The 22893-nt window shown below is 35.3% G+C and overlaps 3 protein-coding genes across 4 annotated transcripts; 1 reads left to right on the top strand and 2 right to left on the bottom strand.

Moving 5' to 3' along the window:
• Window positions 1-1553: 1553 nt before the first annotated feature.
• Window positions 1554-5180, bottom strand: LOC106668631. 2 transcript variants are annotated; one of them, XR_001340779.2, is made up of 5 exons: window positions 4916-5180; window positions 4650-4854; window positions 4387-4575; window positions 1979-2181; window positions 1554-1919 (listed from the first exon to the last, which is right to left on the bottom strand). XR_001340779.2 is itself a non-coding variant. In XM_014397561.2 (4 exons), exons 1-4 carry the CDS (start codon window positions 5073-5075, stop codon window positions 2031-2033), a joined length of 705 nt encoding a protein of 234 aa, XP_014253047.1. In that variant the 5' UTR covers window positions 5076-5180; the 3' UTR covers window positions 1554-2030. The 2 variants fall into 2 exon arrangements, 1 of the variants encoding a protein (XP_014253047.1); XM_014397561.2 differs by having other exon boundaries at window positions 1554-2181.
• Window positions 5181-7972: 2792 nt separating this feature from the next.
• On the top strand, window positions 7973-14458 carry LOC106668652 (histone acetyltransferase KAT7). Its single transcript, XM_014397603.2, has 11 exons — window positions 7973-8213; window positions 8752-9463; window positions 9515-9736; window positions 9877-10115; window positions 10182-10445; window positions 13059-13285; window positions 13351-13537; window positions 13599-13692; window positions 13745-13891; window positions 13962-14068; window positions 14140-14458. The coding sequence occupies exons 1-11, from the start codon at window positions 8196-8198 to the stop codon at window positions 14260-14262; spliced, it is 2340 nt and encodes a 779-aa protein (XP_014253089.1). The 5' UTR covers window positions 7973-8195; the 3' UTR covers window positions 14263-14458.
• Window positions 14459-15571: 1113 nt separating this feature from the next.
• On the bottom strand, window positions 15572-22028 carry LOC106668657 (histone H2A.V). Its single transcript, XM_014397611.2, has 5 exons — window positions 21565-22028; window positions 21393-21470; window positions 21121-21234; window positions 16331-16460; window positions 15572-16255 (listed from the first exon to the last, which is right to left on the bottom strand). The coding sequence occupies exons 1-5, from the start codon at window positions 21565-21567 to the stop codon at window positions 16194-16196; spliced, it is 387 nt and encodes a 128-aa protein (XP_014253097.1). The 5' UTR covers window positions 21568-22028; the 3' UTR covers window positions 15572-16193.
• Between the last annotated feature and the right edge of the window lie 865 nt (window positions 22029-22893).

The raw sequence follows: 22893 nt of genomic DNA, 5'->3' as shown, positions 1-22893 counted from the left end.
GACTCTTTGGAACATGGACCACTTAGTTGAACCCTACAGATCAATCCTGTATGTCCTGATTGGTTGTAGTAGTTATGTATAAATGTAGTGTTAGTTTTGTAGTGAGAGTCGATCTGTTGTCAGATAGGCTTTTGAGAAGTTAAAATCGTCAAGTTCTGTTCTTTGAATCAAGTGTGGGGATCCCAAGTAAGTCTTTTATCAATGTAAAATCCAAATTGTGGGTACCATGATTGTAGGGAGAGGAATACAGTTGTAGTACGTTGGAAGAGGGAGAAGGTTATTTCTATGGGATTTGTTTCTTGAGTCTGATCCATCATTTCTTGAACCATTTTTCCAAACAAGAGGTACAATGATACTGGAAGTTTCTGAAAGCCACTATAGGTCTGGGTTTGCTGAAAAGATGGCAGTATTGACTGCATATTTAAGTAGTGATGCATCAGTATTGATAGGAATGCTTGCAGTGTATAATGAGAAGAGAATGGGACCAAGGATGCTGCCTTGAAGTACACCCGGTTTAGCATAGTGGAATGATGTTCCGATTCATACTTGAAAGTACATATCAGATAGGATTTTAGGACGAGGTAATAAGTGAATAGGAGTTCCTGAGTTCACAGAGAAACTCGGATGCCATACTTAAATGTTTGCCACACGTCCAGGGAAACACCCAAGCAGCATCCCTTCCACTCAAGGGATATGATGTCTACGACCCTGTGACATTGTTGAATGAGAAAGATGTCACGTGAACCAAAATTGATGGGATTGGACATTAAAACTTTCACAACTGAAAGAAAACATGTTGAATCGAATGTTTATTTTTCTTTGCTTAACTACTTTAGCCAATAATGTAGCCATGGCTCTGGGTTCTAATCCAACAATATTTGAGAATAATATGACAAAAAATTGTAAAGTTGTTCTGACCACTAATTCAAGACACCAACATATATTTTGATGTTCTATATGAGTAGAATTTTTGTTTACTTTTAATTAATTTAAAATATTTTGATTTCATTAATTGAGAATATCAGTTCTAATGGCAAGGAATTTAACATCAATGTATAAAAATCTAAAATAAATCAGGATTAAGAAAAGATTAAACAATTTTTAAACAGTGTAATATATTGTAAATTTATTTTCATTGATTTTTGTAACAAAAATTAACACCAGAGAATATGATTTTTACAGGGAAAGAATTACAATTATTACAAACTATTTAAGGCAAATGAAAAAAGCAGAAATACACACATTTTATTGTTCTACTTTTATTCCGATCGCCACATCTTCTAAGTAGAAAAATTTTGAAAAAATGAATGATGTCTAAAATGCCATCTCTTGATATTTTGCTCAAAAACCAATTTTTTTGTATCGATTCGCATTGAAAATTATCACACTAGATGGCAAAAGGTTGTTCATAACGAGGGTAATTACATTAATAATTAAAAATAAAACTTGTTAACAATTTATCTGATTGAATTTAATGTAAAAAACCGACATTACTTTCCATTCCCCCCATATATAATACTGATAGATATCTTTATATATATTGAGTGAATGTATTTATTAGTGTGAATGGGCTGATTGTGGAATATTGACTAACACAGACCCTCAATTAGACTAGAGTGATGCAGCAAATATCGAGAACCACCCTCTACTTGAATAAATGGTAAAAGAAGAAAGAATTCATTAAAAAGTGAGAATAGATTTAGACTTAAAAACCAATTGGGGGCTGAAATGGCCTACCTTTATCATCTCCTAGAATCTAATTTTGACGGTGGGACAAATAAGACCAAGATATGACCCTAAACTTCCAGAACAGAGGTAGGCGATTTTCATGGCGTGCTGGTAATTTATTTTGTAAATTACATAAATGCGATTATTGCCACAAGAAGTCATAGTTTCAATTTTTCACATGATGTATGTACCTATAATAAGCATGTGATATTGAGATTATATAAGGTACATAAAAAATTTGTAAACATACATTTTTTTAAGAAGAAATAGAATATAAAACAGACATCTTAAGAAAATTCCTATTACATTGAATCAACAATGACAAGACGTTTCAAAATTGTTCTCATTGGTTCGTTCTTCTTATAGTCAACAGGATAAATCACAAGAAGCCTCTGTATGATTTCCCCCAATCGTTTTACTCGCCTTAAAGCATTTCCTTTCGATTTCTGAAACCTGAAATCAACAGAAAATTGAATTTAACTGTTTCTACTTTTAAGAGTTGTAACATTCATCACATTTCATCTAAAAGATGCTAGAACGCTTTTAGGTGTTGCTCAGGGACATTAGAACATACATACTTCTACCCCTAGTCATCCTCATAGCTGACTGAGACTTATGTGCCAGTAAAGTTTGACTGTGTTTGGTAGTAATGCATTTTATATTCCCACATAACCACTTTTGTAAGTATTCATTAATTTTTTCTTTTGTTACTTTTAATGTGATAAATAGCCTTAATTGGCCCCATTATACACTTTTTTAAGCCTCAATTTATTATATTATTAATACAAAATGAAGAGGATGTCATAAAAACCCCAAAACATTATCTGAGGTGGATTCTGACACTGAAAGTAAAAACAAACAAAATGAATCTGTTTCTTTTTACAGTACTAAGTTGACAAAGTAGCACCTGATTGTAATGATGAAATAATTTAAGAAAAAGTGGAAATTTATGACACAGGGCAAAGTGAAGAAAAATAAGTCACCTGCAGTGAAGAAATCAAAGAGACATTTGTAGTAGGGTTAGCAAGAAAGGCAAGCAAGTTGAAAAAAGTTTGTATGTTAAAAAACCCTTACACTGCATTGCGAAAAACTATGGTATAAATTTGGTAACAAGACATCTAACGAAGAGATGGTCAATTTCCATTGTTTTTAGGGGTAGATAGGTGCTAATTATTGCTGAATCTGAAAAGCCATCTCACAGATTTCACACACTATCGCAGAACGCATCTATTACGAGGTAGATTAATGGGATGTCAATTTGTATTATATTTTTAAAAAAAATTAAAGTAAAAAAAAAACGCTTCCTGAGTCCTTAGGGAGGGCCACTGGCACTGGGGAAGGTGCTTCCCCTGGACCTTTCTGGCTGTACTCACCTCGAAGATCTGGCAAACTTGTCCAAATCGTGTACTCCGCCATACCTCTACAAGACTAAGTTCCTTGAACTAAGAAATAGATACACCAGTTTTCGTCTGATTTTTACAGATGGGTCCAAGACAAGCAATGGTGTGTGTGTGTGTGTGTGTGTGTGTGTGCTGTGTATAGTGAGGGAGTGGCCACCTTCTGGCCGTTGCAGGGCAGAGCTGTATGCAATTTGGCATGCTCTCGAGGCGGTGTGTACCAAGGAGGGCTCAGCCTTCGACTCTCTGAGCGCTGTCTAGGATATACGAGACAGGTTCTGTAGATCCTCTCGTCGTGCTCTTGTTAGAGAAATTCACAGAGCTGGAGCCTCTCAGAAAAAATAGTGATTGTTGTCTGGGTTCCTGGACACGTCGGCCTGGACGATAATGAATGTGCAGACAAGGCGGCGAAAGCTGGGACGTCCCACCCTCTGGATTGGACCATCGCAATCAGACCCTCTGATGCTAAACATGCAGTGAAAAACATGATAAAAGAAAGATGGCAGCGTCAGTGGGTGGGGTCGTCACAGAGGCTCTTGCGAGTCAAGAGGATAACTGGTAGATGGCCCTCAGAGAACCTGAGCAGGAGACGAGGGATCGTCCTCACCTGATTGAGGATTGACCATACATGTTTGGTAAACGGGCACCTGCTTACGGGCCAAAGCCCGCGCAGATGACCCTTATACTGAGAAAGGTTGTCGATGTATCCCACTTAATAGAGGTGTGTCATGCCATGGCTCCATACAGAGAGTATGTAGGCATGCCGCCGGATTTAAGAATGGTGCTCAAACACGGTAGCAAGTTTCAGGGTCCCCTGTTTCACTTTTTAGGGGAGTTGGGAATTTTTTATTGTGTATAGCTGTCAAGATATGTGTTTTGTATGAGTGAGTGTATTTATTAGTGTGAATTGGGAGGGGCTGATGGTGGAATAGCAACCCCATCGCTCTTCGAGCTTATGACTTGGATAAATGGCAGAATATTTATAAAACTACCCCATCGACCCCAATTAGATTTGTTTGTTATTGTATGCAAGTTGATAGATGAATATTGAGTACTCCATCCATCAAATAGAATAAATGCAATGAATATTTATGCATTGCAATATTTCGCATGCGCTCAGGGCTGAAATGACAAAGCTGTCAGATTCCCTTTCTTGTTGCAGCAAAAAAAAAAGTGAATCTAAAAAAATATGTCTCAGAAGAGACGCAACTACATTTCTACCATAAGGAGGTGTGACTAGCATAGTGTTAAGCACTCTCACCGTATTTTCTCGCTAACATCACTCTCTTCATCCTCAGAATCTGGGATAACCTGGTTCACGTTAGACTGTACTTGCCAGCTCATGTGCACAACTTCCATGTACTTCTTGGACTGTTTAAGCTTTTTGTTCATAAGCTCATAAATGTGGACCGCAAGGTTCACGACTTCTTTTACCGCCTGTTCCAACAAACTGAAAATTGATTTTTTTAATTTTTTAAATACAATATATCCTTAAATAAAACAGAAATACTTTTATCTACTTACAAGTCTTTTGAAATGGATTTTTGTTTGTGGACAATTGCTTTGTCGGATTCGTTAAGGACAATCTTCTGCCATAGAAAATTCGACAGGGCTGGATGAGTGTCAACACATCGTTTCATGTATTTCAAGGCGACTTTAAGCAAATAAATTGATACTTCGTCGTTAGAATCGTGGTCCACCGATGACCAATCATTATGTGTGCTATTCGCTAATAAATGAAAACAATTATTAAACAATTACTCGTTAAATACAATCCAATAAAAACTCACAAGTGTTATTTTTCGAAAGGAGAAACAATATTCTGCCTTTGATCACTCTTAAGAGAAGGGCAGTCGCCTCGATGTCCTGCACGGTGACGGAGACCTGCCGTGATCCAATGAGACTCAGGCTCCTTTCTGTGTTGATCGTTCCATCCACTTCCATTTCCATGGCAAAACTCAAAACTACCTTTTTGACTTAAAACAAGTCAAACACAGATGGAACTCAACAGACGGAACTTTTCCCGCCCGATTGATAACGAGATTCATATTTTCAAGCAAACTGCACTCTGCAGGAGCAACAGGAAAACGTCTTGAGATCCAGAGAATCACTGTCAAAATTTAGGTACTTTCTTTTTAACTAACTTATATTTTTATTTTTCAATTATAGACCAAATAACGTGCTGTACAAATGAAATCGAAAAATATTTCCCATTATAAACAATATTTCTTTTAAAGTATGCTTCTTTACAATGGAACCTCATCATATACCGTTTAGTTATACATATTTTAAAGTAAAACAGCAAGACCTACGTATATAGTGATTTTTTTTTTTTTTTAATAACATATCAAATAATATATTCTTTTTCCCAAGAAACAGACACTAGGATGACAAAAACCACTCAAGCTAAGTGGGGCTCTTTTTTTTTGTAAACAAATTATATATCTACACATCATCTTTAACCAAAGATTTTCTTGGAATGAACAGTTCAATAAAGACACACAGAGAGCAAAAAACTGACGGTAAATGCAAACTAAGTGCAAAGTTTTTTCCTCTTAGTTATACACAGCAGTTACATCAATTGAATTTAATCAAACCTTCAAAATAAACCTAGATACCAAAAAATAATGGGAATGAGAGGAAAACACCTCCTTTAAGAATGGCACCATCTTTTGGTACACAGATGGATCTAGAACACAAGAAGGTAGGGGTAGAAGTATTTGGTCCTGGAGCCAAATACTCAGAACCCATGGGAAAATCCAAGCTGACATTCATGCAATCAAGAGATGTAATCAGTTCAACTTGACTAAAGGGTACAAAAACAAGAACATAGCTACCATGTCAAATAGCCAAGCAGCATCAAAGTACTAAGCTCAAACATCATTAGTTCAAAGATGGTGTTAAACTGCAAAACCAAATTAAACTTATTAGATAGGCAGAACAAAGTCAGCCTCTGCTGAGTCCCAGGACACAAGGGAGTAGAAGGCAATGAGAAAGTGGACACCCATGTAAGGAAAGGGGCTGCTGATAGGACCCGAGCCCTTCTGTGGCATAGGAACCTACACTGTACCTCAGACAGAAGAACAAAAAGAAAATGAAGGAACGATGGAATTCACTCATTGTACACAAACAATGCAAGAACCTCCTTACAAACTTTGGAAGGAAAAAGTGACAGAATGTATCAAAGGAAGCAGGAAAAAACTATGAATCCTAACAGGATTCTTAACAGGACCTGCAAGTTAAATGGACATTTAAAGAAGTTTGGAATAATCCAAGACGGCACATGCAGATTTTGCAAATAGGCAGAGGAGACACCAACACACCTATTAACAAACTGTGGTGCGACAGGGGATACAATAGCTCTTAAAGGGTGCAGTATATTACACCCCAACCAATTGGACCAATACTGGTATAAATAGGCCGGCTTCCATATAATCTAATCTAGGTTTGGTTGACGAAGACTGCTCAAAGACTAACATGGGCATTACTGGAATGAGGCTAAATGCTGCCCTGGGAGTCAAAGAGCCACATTGCACACGCATGGACAGCCTCCATAGCCTATTTGCATAAAATAGAACAATTAAAGCTTTGGGAGGAACTTAACTTTGGGAGGCAGACAAGTTTCTAGGGATGCTGGTTGATACCAAAATTTAGATTTGATTTAAAAAAAATTTCAAAAAGATACTCGTTATAGTAGACTGGTAGAAAGATATTTCAGTTAATGCCGACTATATCTGGTATACAGATGGCTCTAAGACCAAGTATGGGTATTGTGATGTATTGTGATATTTTTAATATTATATCTGTCTCTAGTTTGTGGATTGGTATAATTAAACCCTAAAGCCTAATAAGTGGCCCAATGTTGGTTCCGCATGAGTTCACAAGTCCAAAGATCAACACCTAACACCATTTCAAACACAGCCAATCAAGCTACGTTACTTGAAATGTATGTACTAAATCCTCAATGAAGATGGCACAATGCTGAAATGCTTTGAGTAGTTCAACAAACCCTCGATAGTCTCAATAAGTGACCCAATGTCGGTTCAGCATGAGTTCACAAGCTCAAAGATCAACACCTAGCACCATTTCAAACACAGCCAGTCAGGCTACGTTACTTGAAAGGTATGTATGAGCTTCTCACAGAAGATGGCACAATGCCGAAATGCTTTGAGTAGTTCAACAAACCCTCGATAGTCTCAATAAGTGACCCAATGTCAGTTCAGCATGAGTTCACAAGCATCAACACCTAGCACCATTTCAAACACAGCCAGTCAGGCTACGTTACTTGAAAGGTATGTATGAGCTTCTCACAGAAGATGGCACAATGCCGAAACGCTTTGAGTAGTTCGACAAACCCGCAATTGAAGACAGATCAAATAAGTGACCCAATGTCAGTTCATTACCACATTTAACAAAGGGAAAAGCAGTAATTAGGGAAGCCTAGGTTTTCATTCATTTGGTGCTCCTTTGCAATTCCTTCCTAATAAGCTTTTTCATGTGTACCATACCTAAAACTGGAAGTACAATAGTGAAAATTTTCAATATTATCCAGTTTTATGTTTTAATTGATGGATAATAGAGGATAGTTTTAAGTGCAATTTTTAATAACAGTTTTAATCACACAGACTTTCACAAAACCCTATCCCTGTGTAGTATAGAAATATTTTCAAACTTTGAATTTTTCGCTCCTTTATTGCAGAATGGTGTAAATGACTGGTTTCGTTCTTTTACTTTTAAACATTGATTTTAATGTCAAAGCGAGTAATTGTAATAAACGGATTTCAGTACATTTCAACCAAGGCCTGATTTTATAAATTCAAAAATATTACCGCAACCCCCACCCCCCACCCCAGGGGATGTTACGTTCACGTTCACGGACCACTCTGGTCGGCCGAGGTCTAGTTTGTTTATGACAATGTTTATTTATTTAGTTTTTTCGTATTGTTGTTGTCGTTTTTGTACTTTTAGCTGATTTGTGTTGTGGGTTTTTAAATTTTTTTTTTTTGGAAAACCGACTACTAGCAAATTCTAGTCTCGACACGCCTTGAAGAGGCGTGTGTAACAGCAAAAATGTCACCGAAGAAAAAGGTAAATATTTATTTAAATCGGTACTTTTTCAAGTTTCAGCTTTTTAAAGCTCAGTCGATTCAAAAGTTAAAAGAATTGTGCAAAGAATCGGCTGAGACTTTGCTTTGGTCAGCTATAAACGGTTTGTTGAGACATAACCATAATTGCTTCTGTGGTGATTATAATTCTTATATCCTTCACGCATAATTTGAAAATGTAAGTTTATTATTTAATGAAATAGTAGTTTAAAGATATATTTAACTCTCTCATAGTGGTTTTAGTATTTTAACTCGTAGTGGTGAGTCAGAATGTAGAGTCTGCGGTTGAACTCAGCACGTCAGCGCATCAGCATAATCTGTGCTGTTCGTTGCTGTTCATCTAACACATTTCATATACATACAGTTATTAATGACATACTTTGCTTTGTCTGAATAAGTCAAAAATTAATAGCAATAGATCATCAGTAATGATAAAACTAGATTTTGATCATTTCACTATTACATTTGCAACAGTACATGGAATAAATTTAATCAGTTATTCACTGATTACCTTTGTTTAGGATGCTGTCTCGTCTTCAGATTCATCGAGTAGTAGTTCATCATCTACAAGTACATCGTCTTCATCGTCTGGGAGTGACAGTAGCAGCTCTGATTCAGAAAACACTACCACTAGCGGAAAAAGTGGTGTCGGAAAGAGTTCAACAGATTCAGAAAAGAAGCCAGTTCCAAAGAAAAGAACGAGTACAGCGTCAACGAGAAGTAAGTCCGATTCTCAAGAGCAGGACAAAAGCAAGGAGAAAAATGTCAAAGGCCGCCCGAGCCAGCAACACAAGAATACAAACTTTACATCTGACTCCGAAGATTCGTCGCCTAAAATGAACTCAAAGAGAAAAACACAGGCTAAACCGAAATCTTCTGCTACAGTGACCCCGGTACCGAAAACTACACCTAAATCCACCCAACCTCAAAAAGTTTTAGCTAAAAAAGTCAACCCACCCAGGAAAGCCGCTCAAAAAGTAGCCCCAAAAGAAACTTTAAAGCAATCTTCATCTCTGCCCAAACTGGAAGACCAAAAGAAACATAAAACTAAGAGTATTTTCAGCCCGGATAACAGTAGTGACAGCGATGATAACACATTGACCCCTCCTCCTAAACTAACAGCAATGAAAACTGCAGCTACAAAAGTTCTCAAAACTAAGCCAAAATCAAAAGTTGCATCTAAAAGAACAAGCTCAGTCTCGTCAAATTCATCAGAAACGTCAAGATCATCAGGTAAGGTGATTGAATCTGTTTAGTTAATTTGTTTTAATTTTTAACTCATAGGGAGCAGTTCTGAATCAAGTAGAGCATCTCCTAGACCAAAAACTGTGGATCATGCTTCTAACAAAAAAACCACCCCCGTTAAAAAGGATAAAAAAGTATCACCTCATCAACCCACTTCAGATAATGATATGGTTCCATCTAGAAAACAGACTCGCTCATCAAGTATGAGAAAGAGTAAACATGTTATGTCAAGACTTGCAAGTGATTCTGATTCAGATGCAAGTAAGTATATCACAACTTTATTATTTTTGACCCAATTTTCCATTTGGTGATGAGGTGCTGTGTAAACGCCTTACTGTTGCAACCTATGAAACTTCCATTAGACTATTATATTTTGATTTGACTTATAAACCGTTTTCCAGGTAAAATTGTTTTGAGTAAGTCCCCAACAAAGAAAGGCAACACTAAAAATGCTACAGTTCATAGATCCAGACAGAAAGGATCTAATACTAAAGCATTGAGTAATGTTGTCGAATCTGGGGAGAGACGTTGCCCTCTAGAAGATTGTGACTCAACTGGTCACCTTAGTGGAAAATTTGACAAGCATTTTACACTAGAAGCCTGCCCAAAATATCACAATTTGACACCTATACAATGCAAAGTAAGGACGTTAATACATTCTTTATAAAGCATTAATTTTTGGTTTTAATATAAATTTGTATTTCAGGATGCTCTCAATGAACGACTCAAGAAAGAAGAAGAGCGTAAAAAAGCCATGATGTCCTTAAAGCAGGGACATTCGATGAACCCGACACCCGAACAAAAGACCTATAGGGACAAAATTAAAGAAATTAGAAGTAAATTTGTACCAAAAGACGACCATCAAACAGACAACGATCACAAAGACCGACAGCCAGATCTAACTAAATTGTCAAATAAGTACGATTTGAAATTATTCCAAGAAGCCCAAGCTGTAGCGAGTGAAGTTATTGTAAGTCATATTAAATACTTTACTACTTTATTTTCTTATAATTCGACCTCAACAGTTTAACTTATGATTTTTCCTTCTTGAGGGTGGGATAATAGGTCATGACCAAAACTTTACTTTATAATTGCTATCTCATAAGTTCAAAAAGACAGGCTCAAAAGAACGACTTCAAATAAACAAAAACAATAAACTAAAACATCAGTTGACAATTACAAGCTTACCACTCAAACTGATTCAGACCGTTCACTGAATCACTAACAACACTGGGTGGTAGCTAAAAATCTCCTGTCTTACCGGTATGGTATCTACCCTGCTTCATCAGGTTGATTGCAGTTGGGCCGAGTTAGACAAGGAGAAAGCGAAAATTTTTGCCTCTTATATGATCGCAGTGTTCACTCCATATGCCAACATCAAAGACTTAAAATTTGTCAAGGAATATTTACCCTCTCTGATTCATTGTCCCTTCCTCCTAAAGCTTTTTAAAACTTTTAACATTCATTCTACTATACATTCAAATCAAAGAAAGCTCCAGGTTTTGGCCTGATTATTCCTCTCTACACCTTCCCAAAAAGATCATCGTATTTATTGTATATCGATTACATTCTGTGCTTCTTACAACCTGGTTGGATAAACGCTAGTGGCGCTGGACACTTATGATAAAACAACCCTCACCAAGACTGGCAAACTCACTGCTGCAATTGGAGAGGGCTAAACTCAGAGGAGTGATAGGACTATTAACCGGTCACTGGCATCTGAAAACATCTACACAAGAAGGGTATATACAACGATGATCCCATCTGTCGATTATGTAATGAGGAGGAAACATCCACCCATATCATCTTCGGATACAAAGCAACAGCTCAATGGAGATTTAACCTAACAAACATAAAAAAAACCTAAATGAAATTATATCAGAGACAGTCAATGACCGATACTTCTGAGAAGAAGGATTGTGCCTATTGCACTGAATTAGGGAACCAGGAAGGTACAATAAGCCAGAAGGCTGCAGTGTCTGGGGAGCAGAAACCCTACTTCCTAGTATCCTTACTACCATCATCACCATCATACAACCTACTTCCCTACAGCATGGAAACCCTCCCATATCTGAATGTTTCATAAATAAATTTAAAAAATAAAAAATTTGGGATAAAAAAATTAGAAATCTCTAACAGTTTGGTTTCACAACTGCCACTTAACTGTCCCAATAATTAATTCACTACTTTCATGATCCGCTTGACCAATTAATACATGAAAATTAATTAAGGTAGAGTGGATCGAGATCACGATAGCTCAGGAGGTAGAGCAGCGGCGTATCTAGCCGAAGGTCGTGGGTTCGAATCCCTCTCGTGCCATTGACTTTTTTCATCTCAACTAAAAACCTTAATTAATTGTCATGTCCCAATAATGTTATCGCATCATAGACATTACCTTCAGCTCCCTTGAGTTGGAGCAGTACTGTCTTGGGGCCTTTCTCTGATGTAAGTCAAGCTTTTCATCGAGTTTGGCTGAAGACCCAGACTTCCACGTATTATCTCATACTTTACAGTTAACTCACTGGCTCATTTTTGTGTCATTGAAGGCAGTTAATTCCCTCTCTGCATATGTCCCTATCCATACTGGCATTCCTCAGGGTATCGTTCTGACTCTCACACTACCAGGTGTGCACAGCTGATGCCAGCCCATCCTGAAACTACCATACTAACCTTAGCGGACAATACAGCAATCCTGTCAGTTAATTCTGATCCTGTCGTTTCCACTTGAAACCTTCTACCTATTTAATTGTTACAGCTATCTCACTGTCAGCAAGTAAGGTCTGGCCCAAACTACCATATTGTTCCTGGTGTTCCCCTAGGATAGTGTTCTAGCCCCACACATTACCGGCTGTATACAAGATATCCCATCCACCCTTTGTAGACAATGTAAGATCATCTCAAGCCCTGATCCTCTTTTTCACTCAAAACCTTCAGTAACACCTCACACCACAAAAGTCTTGGTGCAAAAAGAATAAAATTTAACACAGTCAAATCCGCCCAGACAGCTGTCACTCTCTGTTAAAAGATCCCTTCTCCAGTTTACTTCAATCCCAACTGTAGACAAGGTGCCCAGGGACTGTTCATCGACAAATGTATGACTTGGAAACCCCCCCCCCATGATTAAAACAAGAAGTATGTTATAATACAGAGTTCTATGTACCTGTATACTTCTCAAAAATAAAATATTTCTTTGTAACACCATAGTAAGCCTGTATGGACATATGAACTGGAGGTGGGGGTTCAGCAATCGAACATCCACCACATCCAAACTCCGTATCTTTCTTAATCCTTAATCTAATCTTTCATCTTCCCCCTTGAAGAATCCTTAATTGTTATCAATTTTATCATTGTTACTTGATTACCTACTTGAAGGTAGTTGTAGTATTTTTCAACAAATAAAAATAATTTTAATTAAATAAAGTAACAGCTTTTTAGCGATTCTAGCCTAGTTAAGTCCTTAAGTAATTCATTAAGTGAATTTTGTTCCTCACTGTGTTTGTAACAAAATTAAAAGTTCACACATTTTGTCTTGTTTGTTCTTGTCTGAATCGATAAGTATTGAATGATTTTTAATGAATCACAGGAGGACGAATTAAAACTTCTAGCAAATGTTCACTGCACAAAATACATCGAAATGGGTAAGTTTGAGATGGAGGTCTGGTACCAAAGCCCTTATCCGGATAATTACGCCAGATTGCCAAAGTTGTACATTTGCGAGTATTGCCTGCGCTATATGGGAGAGCGAATGACGTTAGAAAGGCATGTGGCCAAATGCGTCTGGCGTCATCCTCCAGGGGAAGAAGTTTACAGGTAATCAGCATAAAAACTTCATTTTTTGTTTGAATCTAGATTGAAATAATTCGATTAATTTTCAGAAAAGACAAAATCTCAGTTTTTGAAGTAGACGGGAAGAGATATAAAACCTACTGCCAGAATTTATGCCTCCTTGCTAAATTTTTTCTCGACCATAAAACTCTCTATTACGATGTTGAACCTTTTTTGTTTTACGTCATGACAATCAGTGACTCAGAAGGATGTCATACTGTTGGTTATTTCAGTAAGGTACAAGTCATACATAATTTAATTTAATTTTGGCAGATATTTTTATTTGACAAATTTTTAGGAAAAAAGTTCTTTTTTTAACTACAATGTATCCTGCATTCTGACATTGCCACCGTATCAGAGACAAGGCTACGGGCGTCTTCTAATTGACTTTAGTGGGTATTTTAAATAAATAAAAAATATGTAATAATATAATGATAATTTCAGGTTATCTCTTAACAAGGGTTGAAGGAAAAATTGGCTCTCCAGAAAAACCATTATCTGATCTTGGTCTCATTTCGTATAGATCTTATTGGAAGGACGTTCTTCTTAAATACTTGTGCAACCTTGGTGGTAAACAACTATCCTTGAAAGGTATATTTAATTATAATTAATATCGTTTATTGAAAAAACATGCTGTAATGTTTATAACAAACTTTACTAGATATTAGTCAAGAGATGGCTATAAATTCTTACGACATCGTAAGCACACTCCAAGCCCTCGGGATGATGAAATACTGGAAGGGGAAACACATTATTCTAAAAAAACAAGTTTGTTTATTATTCCATTATTTTTCTCTGTTTTTACAAAAAGACCAACATTGTTTTTCTTAATTTTCAAGGATGTCATCGACGAGTACGAGGAAAGGTCGAAAAGAAGGGGTGTCACATACAAGGAGATTGACAGAGATTGTTTGAAGTGGACCCCTTTCGTCCCGCCTGAATCATCATCTGGGACCACATGATTAAAGCCCAACCGGGCAGGCAATGCTCGAACAAGGATGGTTAAATTTTTCAACACCATCCTCAAGAAATAGCCCAACGGTCGAATGTAACCAAAGACTTGCTGTCACGCAAAATAAGCATGATATAAATTAATTTCCATGTGATAGTATAATTAAGTTTATTTTTAATATTAGCGAATGTGATTTGACAAACAAAAAGAACTATTATGTACATAATATAAATAACTATTTTTTATATTTATTCAACTGTATTAACTTTTTTTTTATTGCTCATTTGAAAAACGATTTGTAAAAAAACAGATTTTATTTTATTGTCATTTATATAAACTACAATGTTGACAAAATATCGCAATGATTATTAATAGAAACTATTTACAAATTAAATATTCAATATATGTAGAACTAAAAAAATGAACTGTTTATAGTAAATTATGATTTTACTAGATTTTTGTTATTTATTTTTAGTCTGTAAATAATTGTATATACCTATTTATTGATTAATAAAATACTCATATTGATGATGTACCTCAAATAAAATGGTATTTCTTATTTTATGATTAAAACCCCCATGCATCCTATCAAGGCATAAATTTTGTAAACGGTTTGTTTTGAATATTTTGTACATAATAGACTTTTTTAAACAACCCTCTGGAGAATGATTCAGTTAATTGTTCTGGGTTCAGGAGCTGACTCCAACCGACCATCTGGTTTTTGCACACAAAAAATGGACAACTTTGGAAATGCATATTTTTTCAGCCTTTTAAGTTACAGACCTGCGCTGTCTCATTTTTTAGACAATTTTACGCTGAAAAAGATGGCTTTTTTAAATGTTTGCACTTTTTATGAAAACTACAAATCTAGCTGTATCGCCAGGAAATTGTCGCTTCCCTGTTCACTTTTTTTAAAAGTCCTCGGAACAAAAGTTCTAGCATGTAAAATTTGCGAAACCACGACCAGACTGCAAAAATCGTGAATAACTTAAAAACTATTGGGAAATCGAGCAAAGAGGGAGGTGAATTTTATTGCGGCCTGGCATCATCAACCCCCAGAACAAAGTATTAAAACTAAGGCTCCCACACCTGTATATCGGTTCATCTTAACCATTTTTTTTTTAAATAAATATCCTGGCCGAAAGCATATTGAAGAAATTGTGACAGCCTAGGGAGGAAGAAAAGGAAACTTCAGATAAAACGTTTTAACAAAGAAACTTCGGTTTTTGTTTGTCCTTAAAATAATTAATTGTTTTTAAACAGTACGATATTGTGATAAATAGGGAAAACTTAAAAATTCAAAATACAAACCATACCACATTTAATACTAGTTATATTTACAGAGTATACAATATTCATAATTAAAACTTACAAAATTGTCTCATATGAAACTGATATTCAATTAAAAACTTAAAATCAGGATGAACACCAAAGATCAAAATGGAAACTGAGGAGAGAAACCAAAAACTATGGTTATGAAAAAAGGGCAAATTCTAGAAAATTATTTTATTTTTGTTGCTAAGGTAAGGCATTTTCCCCTCTAAAATTGTTAGAATGAATAAACAATACAATTGCCCAAGTAATAAAAATACTTTTTAAATTGAATAAATTTATTAATTACAGTTACACAAATTTTCCAGTTTGAGCATTTATGAATTTTACATGAATGAAAAATTTTCCTTACTTTAAACAAAGCGAAAGGGAGGGAAAAATAACAAAAATACAGAAAAATATTATAGATCTCAAAGAAATGAGATGTGCACTTTTTGAGGTTCCGCCCGGATCCGTACAACACACGCAACACTTTGGCTTTAAGAGTTCTTATTAAGTTTCTCTATTTGTCTCCGGCGGTGTTTATAATTTTTTTTAAACTTTATACAATCCTCAATATCCTTAATTTAAAAAATATCTGAAGTAAAAAAATAAAGGAGAAACTAAACTTTACACAGGCTTCTGCGAACCCTTCTTTCCAATAAGTGATTTATGGATGTGTGGAATGACACCTGAAACAGAAACAATGTCAGAAAAAAAGGAGGAGACGAAAAAGTACACGTAGTATGTAGGAATGCTGTACTCACCACCACCAGCAATGGTTGCCTTGATCAGACTGTCAAGTTCTTCATCTCCTCTGATGGCAAGTTGCAGATGTCTTGGAGTTATACGTTTCACTTTAAGATCCTTGGACGCATTACCAGCCAATTCAAGTACCTATAAAAATTTATAACAATAACTAAAAAGAAGACTCAAAATTACACTAATAAAGTCATTTCAAACTTGACCATTTAAATATAGCAAAGTGAAAAAAGGAAAGATAAAAAATATTCTACCTTCAATAGCACGAGTATGAAGGTCCAATTTTTTCACTTTATAAACATCTGATATGAAAAAATAAATTACAACGTAATTGAAATAATTATAGTTTTCTTAATATTTGATGAACAAAAAATTTAAAACCCCAATGATGTTAACATATTTCCTTTCTTTTTTAATGCTGGCATATTGAAATTCTTTTTAATTATGAAAATAACAGAAGTTTAAAACAAATATATTCACCATTAACTGGAACAAGTATGAAAGCCCGATAAATGTTTGAACAAATTATCAACAAAAATTTATATAAGTCATTTGTCATTAATCAAAACACAAACACCCAATTGTCCATATTTCTTCTTTTACCACCTCCAACTATCGCTTTGAGCACCGGTGAAGGGAAGTTAAAAAGAGAAAATCTTTGCATCTCAACACAAGGCAGGAAGTTCGAACAAGAAATATGATTAATAAATAGCAAACCAAATGACTGCCTGTAATTTTTCAAACTTTCTGCTATAACAATGTCATTTGTGGACCAATTGAAAATCTGATTTCACTATTGTTTTCAGCGTAAAACCCCTTTAAAATGATGTGTCAGGATGTAGAAATTTTGAAATTGAACTGAACCTGAGGTACCCTGTATAATTTTTCTCAAAAAAAAAAAAAAAAAAAAAAAAAAAAAAAAAATTTAAACGTTTTTTTAATAGTGTAAAGCGTCATTGGTTCAAGAGAAACAGTCGGGCCATCTAAAGAGGACACCCTGTATATATTCATCACAATACATTACTATAAGAAAAACACGCGATCTATGTAAAGTTAACATGTCAATTAATTAATTAAAAAGGTATGTTTTCAATGTTTTCCATTGTCACCCCATTTAGTTCTTTCACTATTATCCAAATGCAAAATTTAAGTCTTTCTATTTAGTTGTTTTGAGGTGCATTCTTACAATTCAACTTTAATTAATTGACAAAAGTTAAAAACGAACACTCTGGATCGAGGTATGGTCTTGAAGAAAGCCGATTCGGTTGCTACTGCCAAGCTTTCGACCTATTTTAAGGTCATCATCAGAGCAAAACAACCTTAAATATGTCTATAGATTGGCGTATTTAAGTTTTTCCAGGCGATCTCAAATTTCCTTGAAGTCAGTCTCAACGTTGCCAAGGACAGTAAAGCTTGGCAGTAGCAACTAAATTTGCTTTCTTCTTCAACATCTTGATCCAGAGTGTTCGTAAGAGAAAAAGTGGTTGATACTTCTAATACTGAAAAAAGTTGAAAAGACTAATCAGTTTTTGTTTACATGCTTCAAAAGAAATGGATGAATTTTTGCTAATTAGTGCAGATATCTCATCTGTAAAATATAGCGATTTTTAACACAACTTGACTTATAACCATTTTGCCTGCCTAGAAAATTGAACATGTGAATGTTCTGTAGTGGTACAACAATCTGCAAGTGCTCTAAATTTGCCTCAAAAACAATAAAAATGTCAATGTTAAAAAAGTGTCGATATACTTAAAAAATAAACCTTTTCATTCGTACTACATTGCTTTTTATGAAATATGAGCACAATAAAAAAGTTCCAGTTTTGTCTCAATATTGCAGATATTCTTTTTGTGTTAAGTCAGTCACAAGCGGGATTCGAACCGTCAATTAGTCCCACTCGTGACTGACTTTTCCATTTCAACGAAGACCATACATAAAAAGAATAATTAATTGAAAAAAAGTAATTTGGTCAACCAGACCACTAAACATAATGGATTGCAGATATTATGCCCAGCCTTCTTTCAAACTGACAGGATAATGCTAGGTTAACAATATTACATTTTTTTTTTTTTTTTTACGCTGATTATAAAAAGTGCTTGAATTTAGTTGTTTAATTGCATTTTATTTCAATACCAAAAAGTTAAATTAGTTTTTGTTCACACGTTTCAAAAGAAATTGCCCCTTGTTTTTTTGAGATTTGGTTTGCTTTTTTTGTTGAACTCTATCATCAACGCTAGAATACCAATGAAGACTTTAATTCCAACTGATTTTAATTTTATTTTATTTGGAAAGCTTTTCGCCTGTTAGCTGGTTTCTTTTCATTAATGTAAATTAGAATTATTAGTATAAGGCTGAAGAAGCTTAGGAATGTAAGTGAAAAACTTTCCAAACAAAATAAAGTTGGAACTAAAGGCTTTGTAATATTCAACCTTTGAAACTGACCCACTTTTGATTTGCAAACCACTCAATGTTCTTTCTTATACATGGTTCCAACCGTGTTAATTTTATTTATTTTTTTCTAATCAGCAATAGTAAAGACTGGCAATTTACGTTACTTTTTTAATATTAAAACAATTAAACTTATATGTGAATAATTGCATAAGTGATGGTACAATAATGGGCAAGTGTCCTAAGTTTGTTTTAACAAGATTGATGTTAAAAAAAAATCAAGATATAATTAAATAAATTACAAAACCTAATTACTAGGACAATTTAACAGAATTTTGTTAAATATGGGCACAATGAATGTGCCACAAAAATTGAATTTGTAACAAAGTGCAGGTATTACATAAAAACCTAAAAGAAACCCACGAACATATACTGTCAACTCTTGTCAATTCAAAACTTTATAATTTGAATTTCTTGGTAATACGAACTACTCAGGTCACTTCGGTAAATAGAAAATATTCTGTATAATTTGATACACTTGATAATGTGAAATGTTTTAAACATAAAAACGTAACAGGGGGAACGAGCATTCTATAAATTGAAATGGAGCCACTTCTCTTCATTATCTCGATTTTTTTATGTTTATATTAGTCTCATGGATGGTATGAACACATACCCTAATCAATGAGACTATTACAGAGTAAAGGCTGGTCGACTGCATAGATCAGCAGTTCCCAAACATTTTTACGTTCCCAGCGCCCTTAATACTTAGAATTTTTCTGTGGCGAGTAGTAAATAATTTCCAATTCAGAAAAGCATTTATATATAGTTATTCAGAAGTCGTGAGATGCGGTCTGGTCTCACGATTTCTGAATAAGTATCGATTAACGGTCACTAATCACCACACATTTATATATAGGTATCGGCGGGTTCACTTTTGCAATTCATGTTGAGAGACGTGGTTGTAGAAATCCTTCGACCTGATGATGAGCTAAGGGCTCGAAATCCAGATCTTAAAACTTACTGTGAGCAGGAACTATCTTTTTTAAAAAAGGATTGAACACCGCACCCACTCCATCATTTCTAAATCTCAACCTCTAATTTGTCTAATTCTCTGCAACTTTATTTAATAAATAATCAAACCTAATTTTTTAAGTCTTTCTTATAAATATAAAAAATATTTTCTATAGAAAATTTTCACAGTGCCCTTGTAGTACATCTGCGACACCCTGGGGAGCCGCAGCACAAAGTTTGGGAATCACTGGCTTAGAAGATACAATTACATTCATTAGGGTTGCTTTTTTTTTTTTTTTTTTTTTTTTTTTTTGTACTTTTTTTTTTTTATTTGAGAGGATGTTTTTAATTGAACTAGTACTTATAAAAGCTGTTCTCAATATATTATTCTTTTTTTTTTTTTTTTTTTTGGGGGGGGGGGTATTATTCCTCTGAATTTCCATGTATCGTTTATTCCTCAAGTTTCTTTTTCTCTAGTTTGTGATTATCGGCGGTCAGTGTTTGGTCAATGTGTTCTTAGCACTGGTAACGAAAACAGCTTCACGATTTTTCTTAAATAATGAGTAACAATGTGTGGTGTTTATTGACCATTAATTAATGATTATTTGGAGATCGTGAGATGCGGTATGGTGTGGCGTAGGTTTAGAAAAATATTTTCTTTATTGTTCCAACGTTTCAATCTTTATTGGGTTCATCTTCAGGGCTCAAAGTGTGTTTTCTGTGTAGATGTGTCATTATTCTGTTGTGTTTTTCTACACCTATGTCACACCAGACTGCTTCTCGCGATATCCAAATAATCATGAATAACAATGTTCAATTTACAGTTGATCTATTACCACTTTTTCATTATTTTTACCATGTTTTTATATGTACAATTTAAGTAATAACTTTTAAGAATGCACATCAACTTTTAATAACTTTCTTTTCTTTTCTCTTGATAATTCGAATTACTTTTGTAGTCCCTACTATTTCAAACTATCAAGGATCGACTGTAAGTTATAAAATGAAATGGAAAGTTTAAATTCAAATAATGCACATAAAATTATTTAAAAAAGGGGCTGATTAAGATCCCTCCCCAAACAAAAGTAGAGGTTTTACCCCAAGGATTTTCCCGCCAATATTACGGAGAAATGTGCCAACACGATATTTTATTACGGGTAAAATGAGTACGGCTAGTTATCCTGATATTTAGTTAAATAAATCGTGTACATACAAAAGTCGATTTATAAAAATAAATCAATGAATTAAACCGTGTGTTTAGAGTTGTCAAAATTATTGTGCTGTGTTAATTAGTCGATAGTGAAAAGTGTAAAACGTAAGAAAACCATGCTCGAACATGCCCTTGCTCTGCGGCGAATGGCGGCAAAAAAAGGGACGCCGAAGGAAGCCTACCTCGGCTGTGAGATATTCTAAAATAGCGGCGCTGTAGACGGCGGCTGTGGCTCCGACCCTCCCGTGGCTCGTCGTCCTGTTCTTCAAATGCCTGTGGATACGCCCGACCGGGAACTGAAAAAACGTTAGTACACAATTAAAACACACGTTTAAATAAAAAATCGCTAAGCTTTTTAGGTTATTTTGTCGAGGGGAGGTCCGCGTCTCGGACCGCGTGATTAGCGGCGATGAAAAAGTGTTCGTTAAGACGTTAAAAAATACATTTTGTTTACCTGTAAACCGGCCCGAGCGGACCGCGAGACGGCTTTGGCCTTCGCTTTCCCCGAATCCTTTCCAGCCTTGCCACCGGCCTGCACGACGAGAAAAACAAAGGTTTAATGGGAAAATGATCGAGAAGGATAATTCGCATGTAAAAGAAGATAATATACCAAAGCGGATATTTACCATAATGTGTGTGAGTTGGTATTTGGGCGATCACGGTTATCTCGTCGTCGGTTATGGCGTTGGACGTAGTGGGTCTCTCGTTTCGGGCCGGAGTGCGCGTCCAGAGGTGGGGAGAACGAGCGCTGAGCGCCGAGCGGTTGCACGGGCGGCGGAGGGGACGCCAGCCAATCGGGACAGCCGCATTCAAACCTGACCCCTTCTCTATTGATCACGGTTACCGTTAGAGCGAAGAGACCCGACCGCTCACCCCACCCCTCCGACCCTATGCCCGCCACAAACGGCTGCATATTCTAACAAACTTGCAACGAACGGTGTCCAGAGTTCAACATTTTTTCGGGAAATTTTAAAAAATTACAATATCAAGGGATTTTTTTTGAAATTTACAAGTTAAACGGTGAGCGAAAGTTGGGATTGACCAAAGGACGAAGGAAAAATGGACTTTGTCCCAACTTGCCAAGCCGCCATTTTGATCAACAGTCGAAAAATTCTAAAATTATTTTATTTTCTTCAAAAAATATCCAAAAACTGTACTAATTTTTTCGAAAGACTAATATACATTGCGTAAAAATAGCATTATCTTGATCCACAACGAATACCAGGTTTATGAAAATTCTATTTAGTCATTTAAACAAAATTGAACGCTTTTAACATTCTCATTTGTTTTCCGATTTATTTACTATTTAATCCTTTCACAATTCATTAATTATTTTTGTCATTTGTTATTTGACCAAAAATTGATGGAATGAGGTGGAAAAATTATACTACGATTATGCCATAATTCTAGTTAATCGTTATGAAAAATTTTAAAATTGCCATTCCTTATCTGATGAAAAATTGATCGAATCGGGTGGCAAAATCATACTTCAATAAGCCATTTCTTTATTAAAATTCGATTTAATCGTTTATCCAAAATTGGACGCTGATAGTATTGTCGTTCTTTTTCCCATTTATTCATCTCACAATTTGTGACTAAATAAACGATTCTAATGTATAATTTAAGTCTTGCATGTTGGAAAAAATTTCATTTTCAAACGAAAGACAAGTAATTTTATTTGTTTCGTTAGTATATACCAGGATTGTTTGTGTATTTTTCCAGAAAAATGGAACTACACTGAATTTTGTTTTTTGAAAAAGATACTTTTCTGTTTATCAAAATGACAGAAAAAGAAAGGAAAAGTGCTTAATTGTGTATTTTTACCGTTTGTTACTACTGTTCCTCGTGTCAAAAATCACAACTCCATGGGATTTTATTGTAAATTTACAACTAAAACGGAGATCGAAAGTTGGGATTGACCAAAGGGCGAAGGGAAAAATTTGTCTCAACTTGCC

Source organism: Cimex lectularius, unplaced genomic scaffold (genome assembly GCF_000648675.2).
Source record: "Cimex lectularius strain Harlan isolate CLEC.00 unplaced genomic scaffold, Clec_2.1 scaffold7, whole genome shotgun sequence".
Classification (NCBI taxonomy): Eukaryota; Metazoa; Arthropoda; class Insecta; order Hemiptera; family Cimicidae; genus Cimex; species Cimex lectularius.
This window is presented reverse-complemented; position numbering and strand designations above follow the sequence as displayed.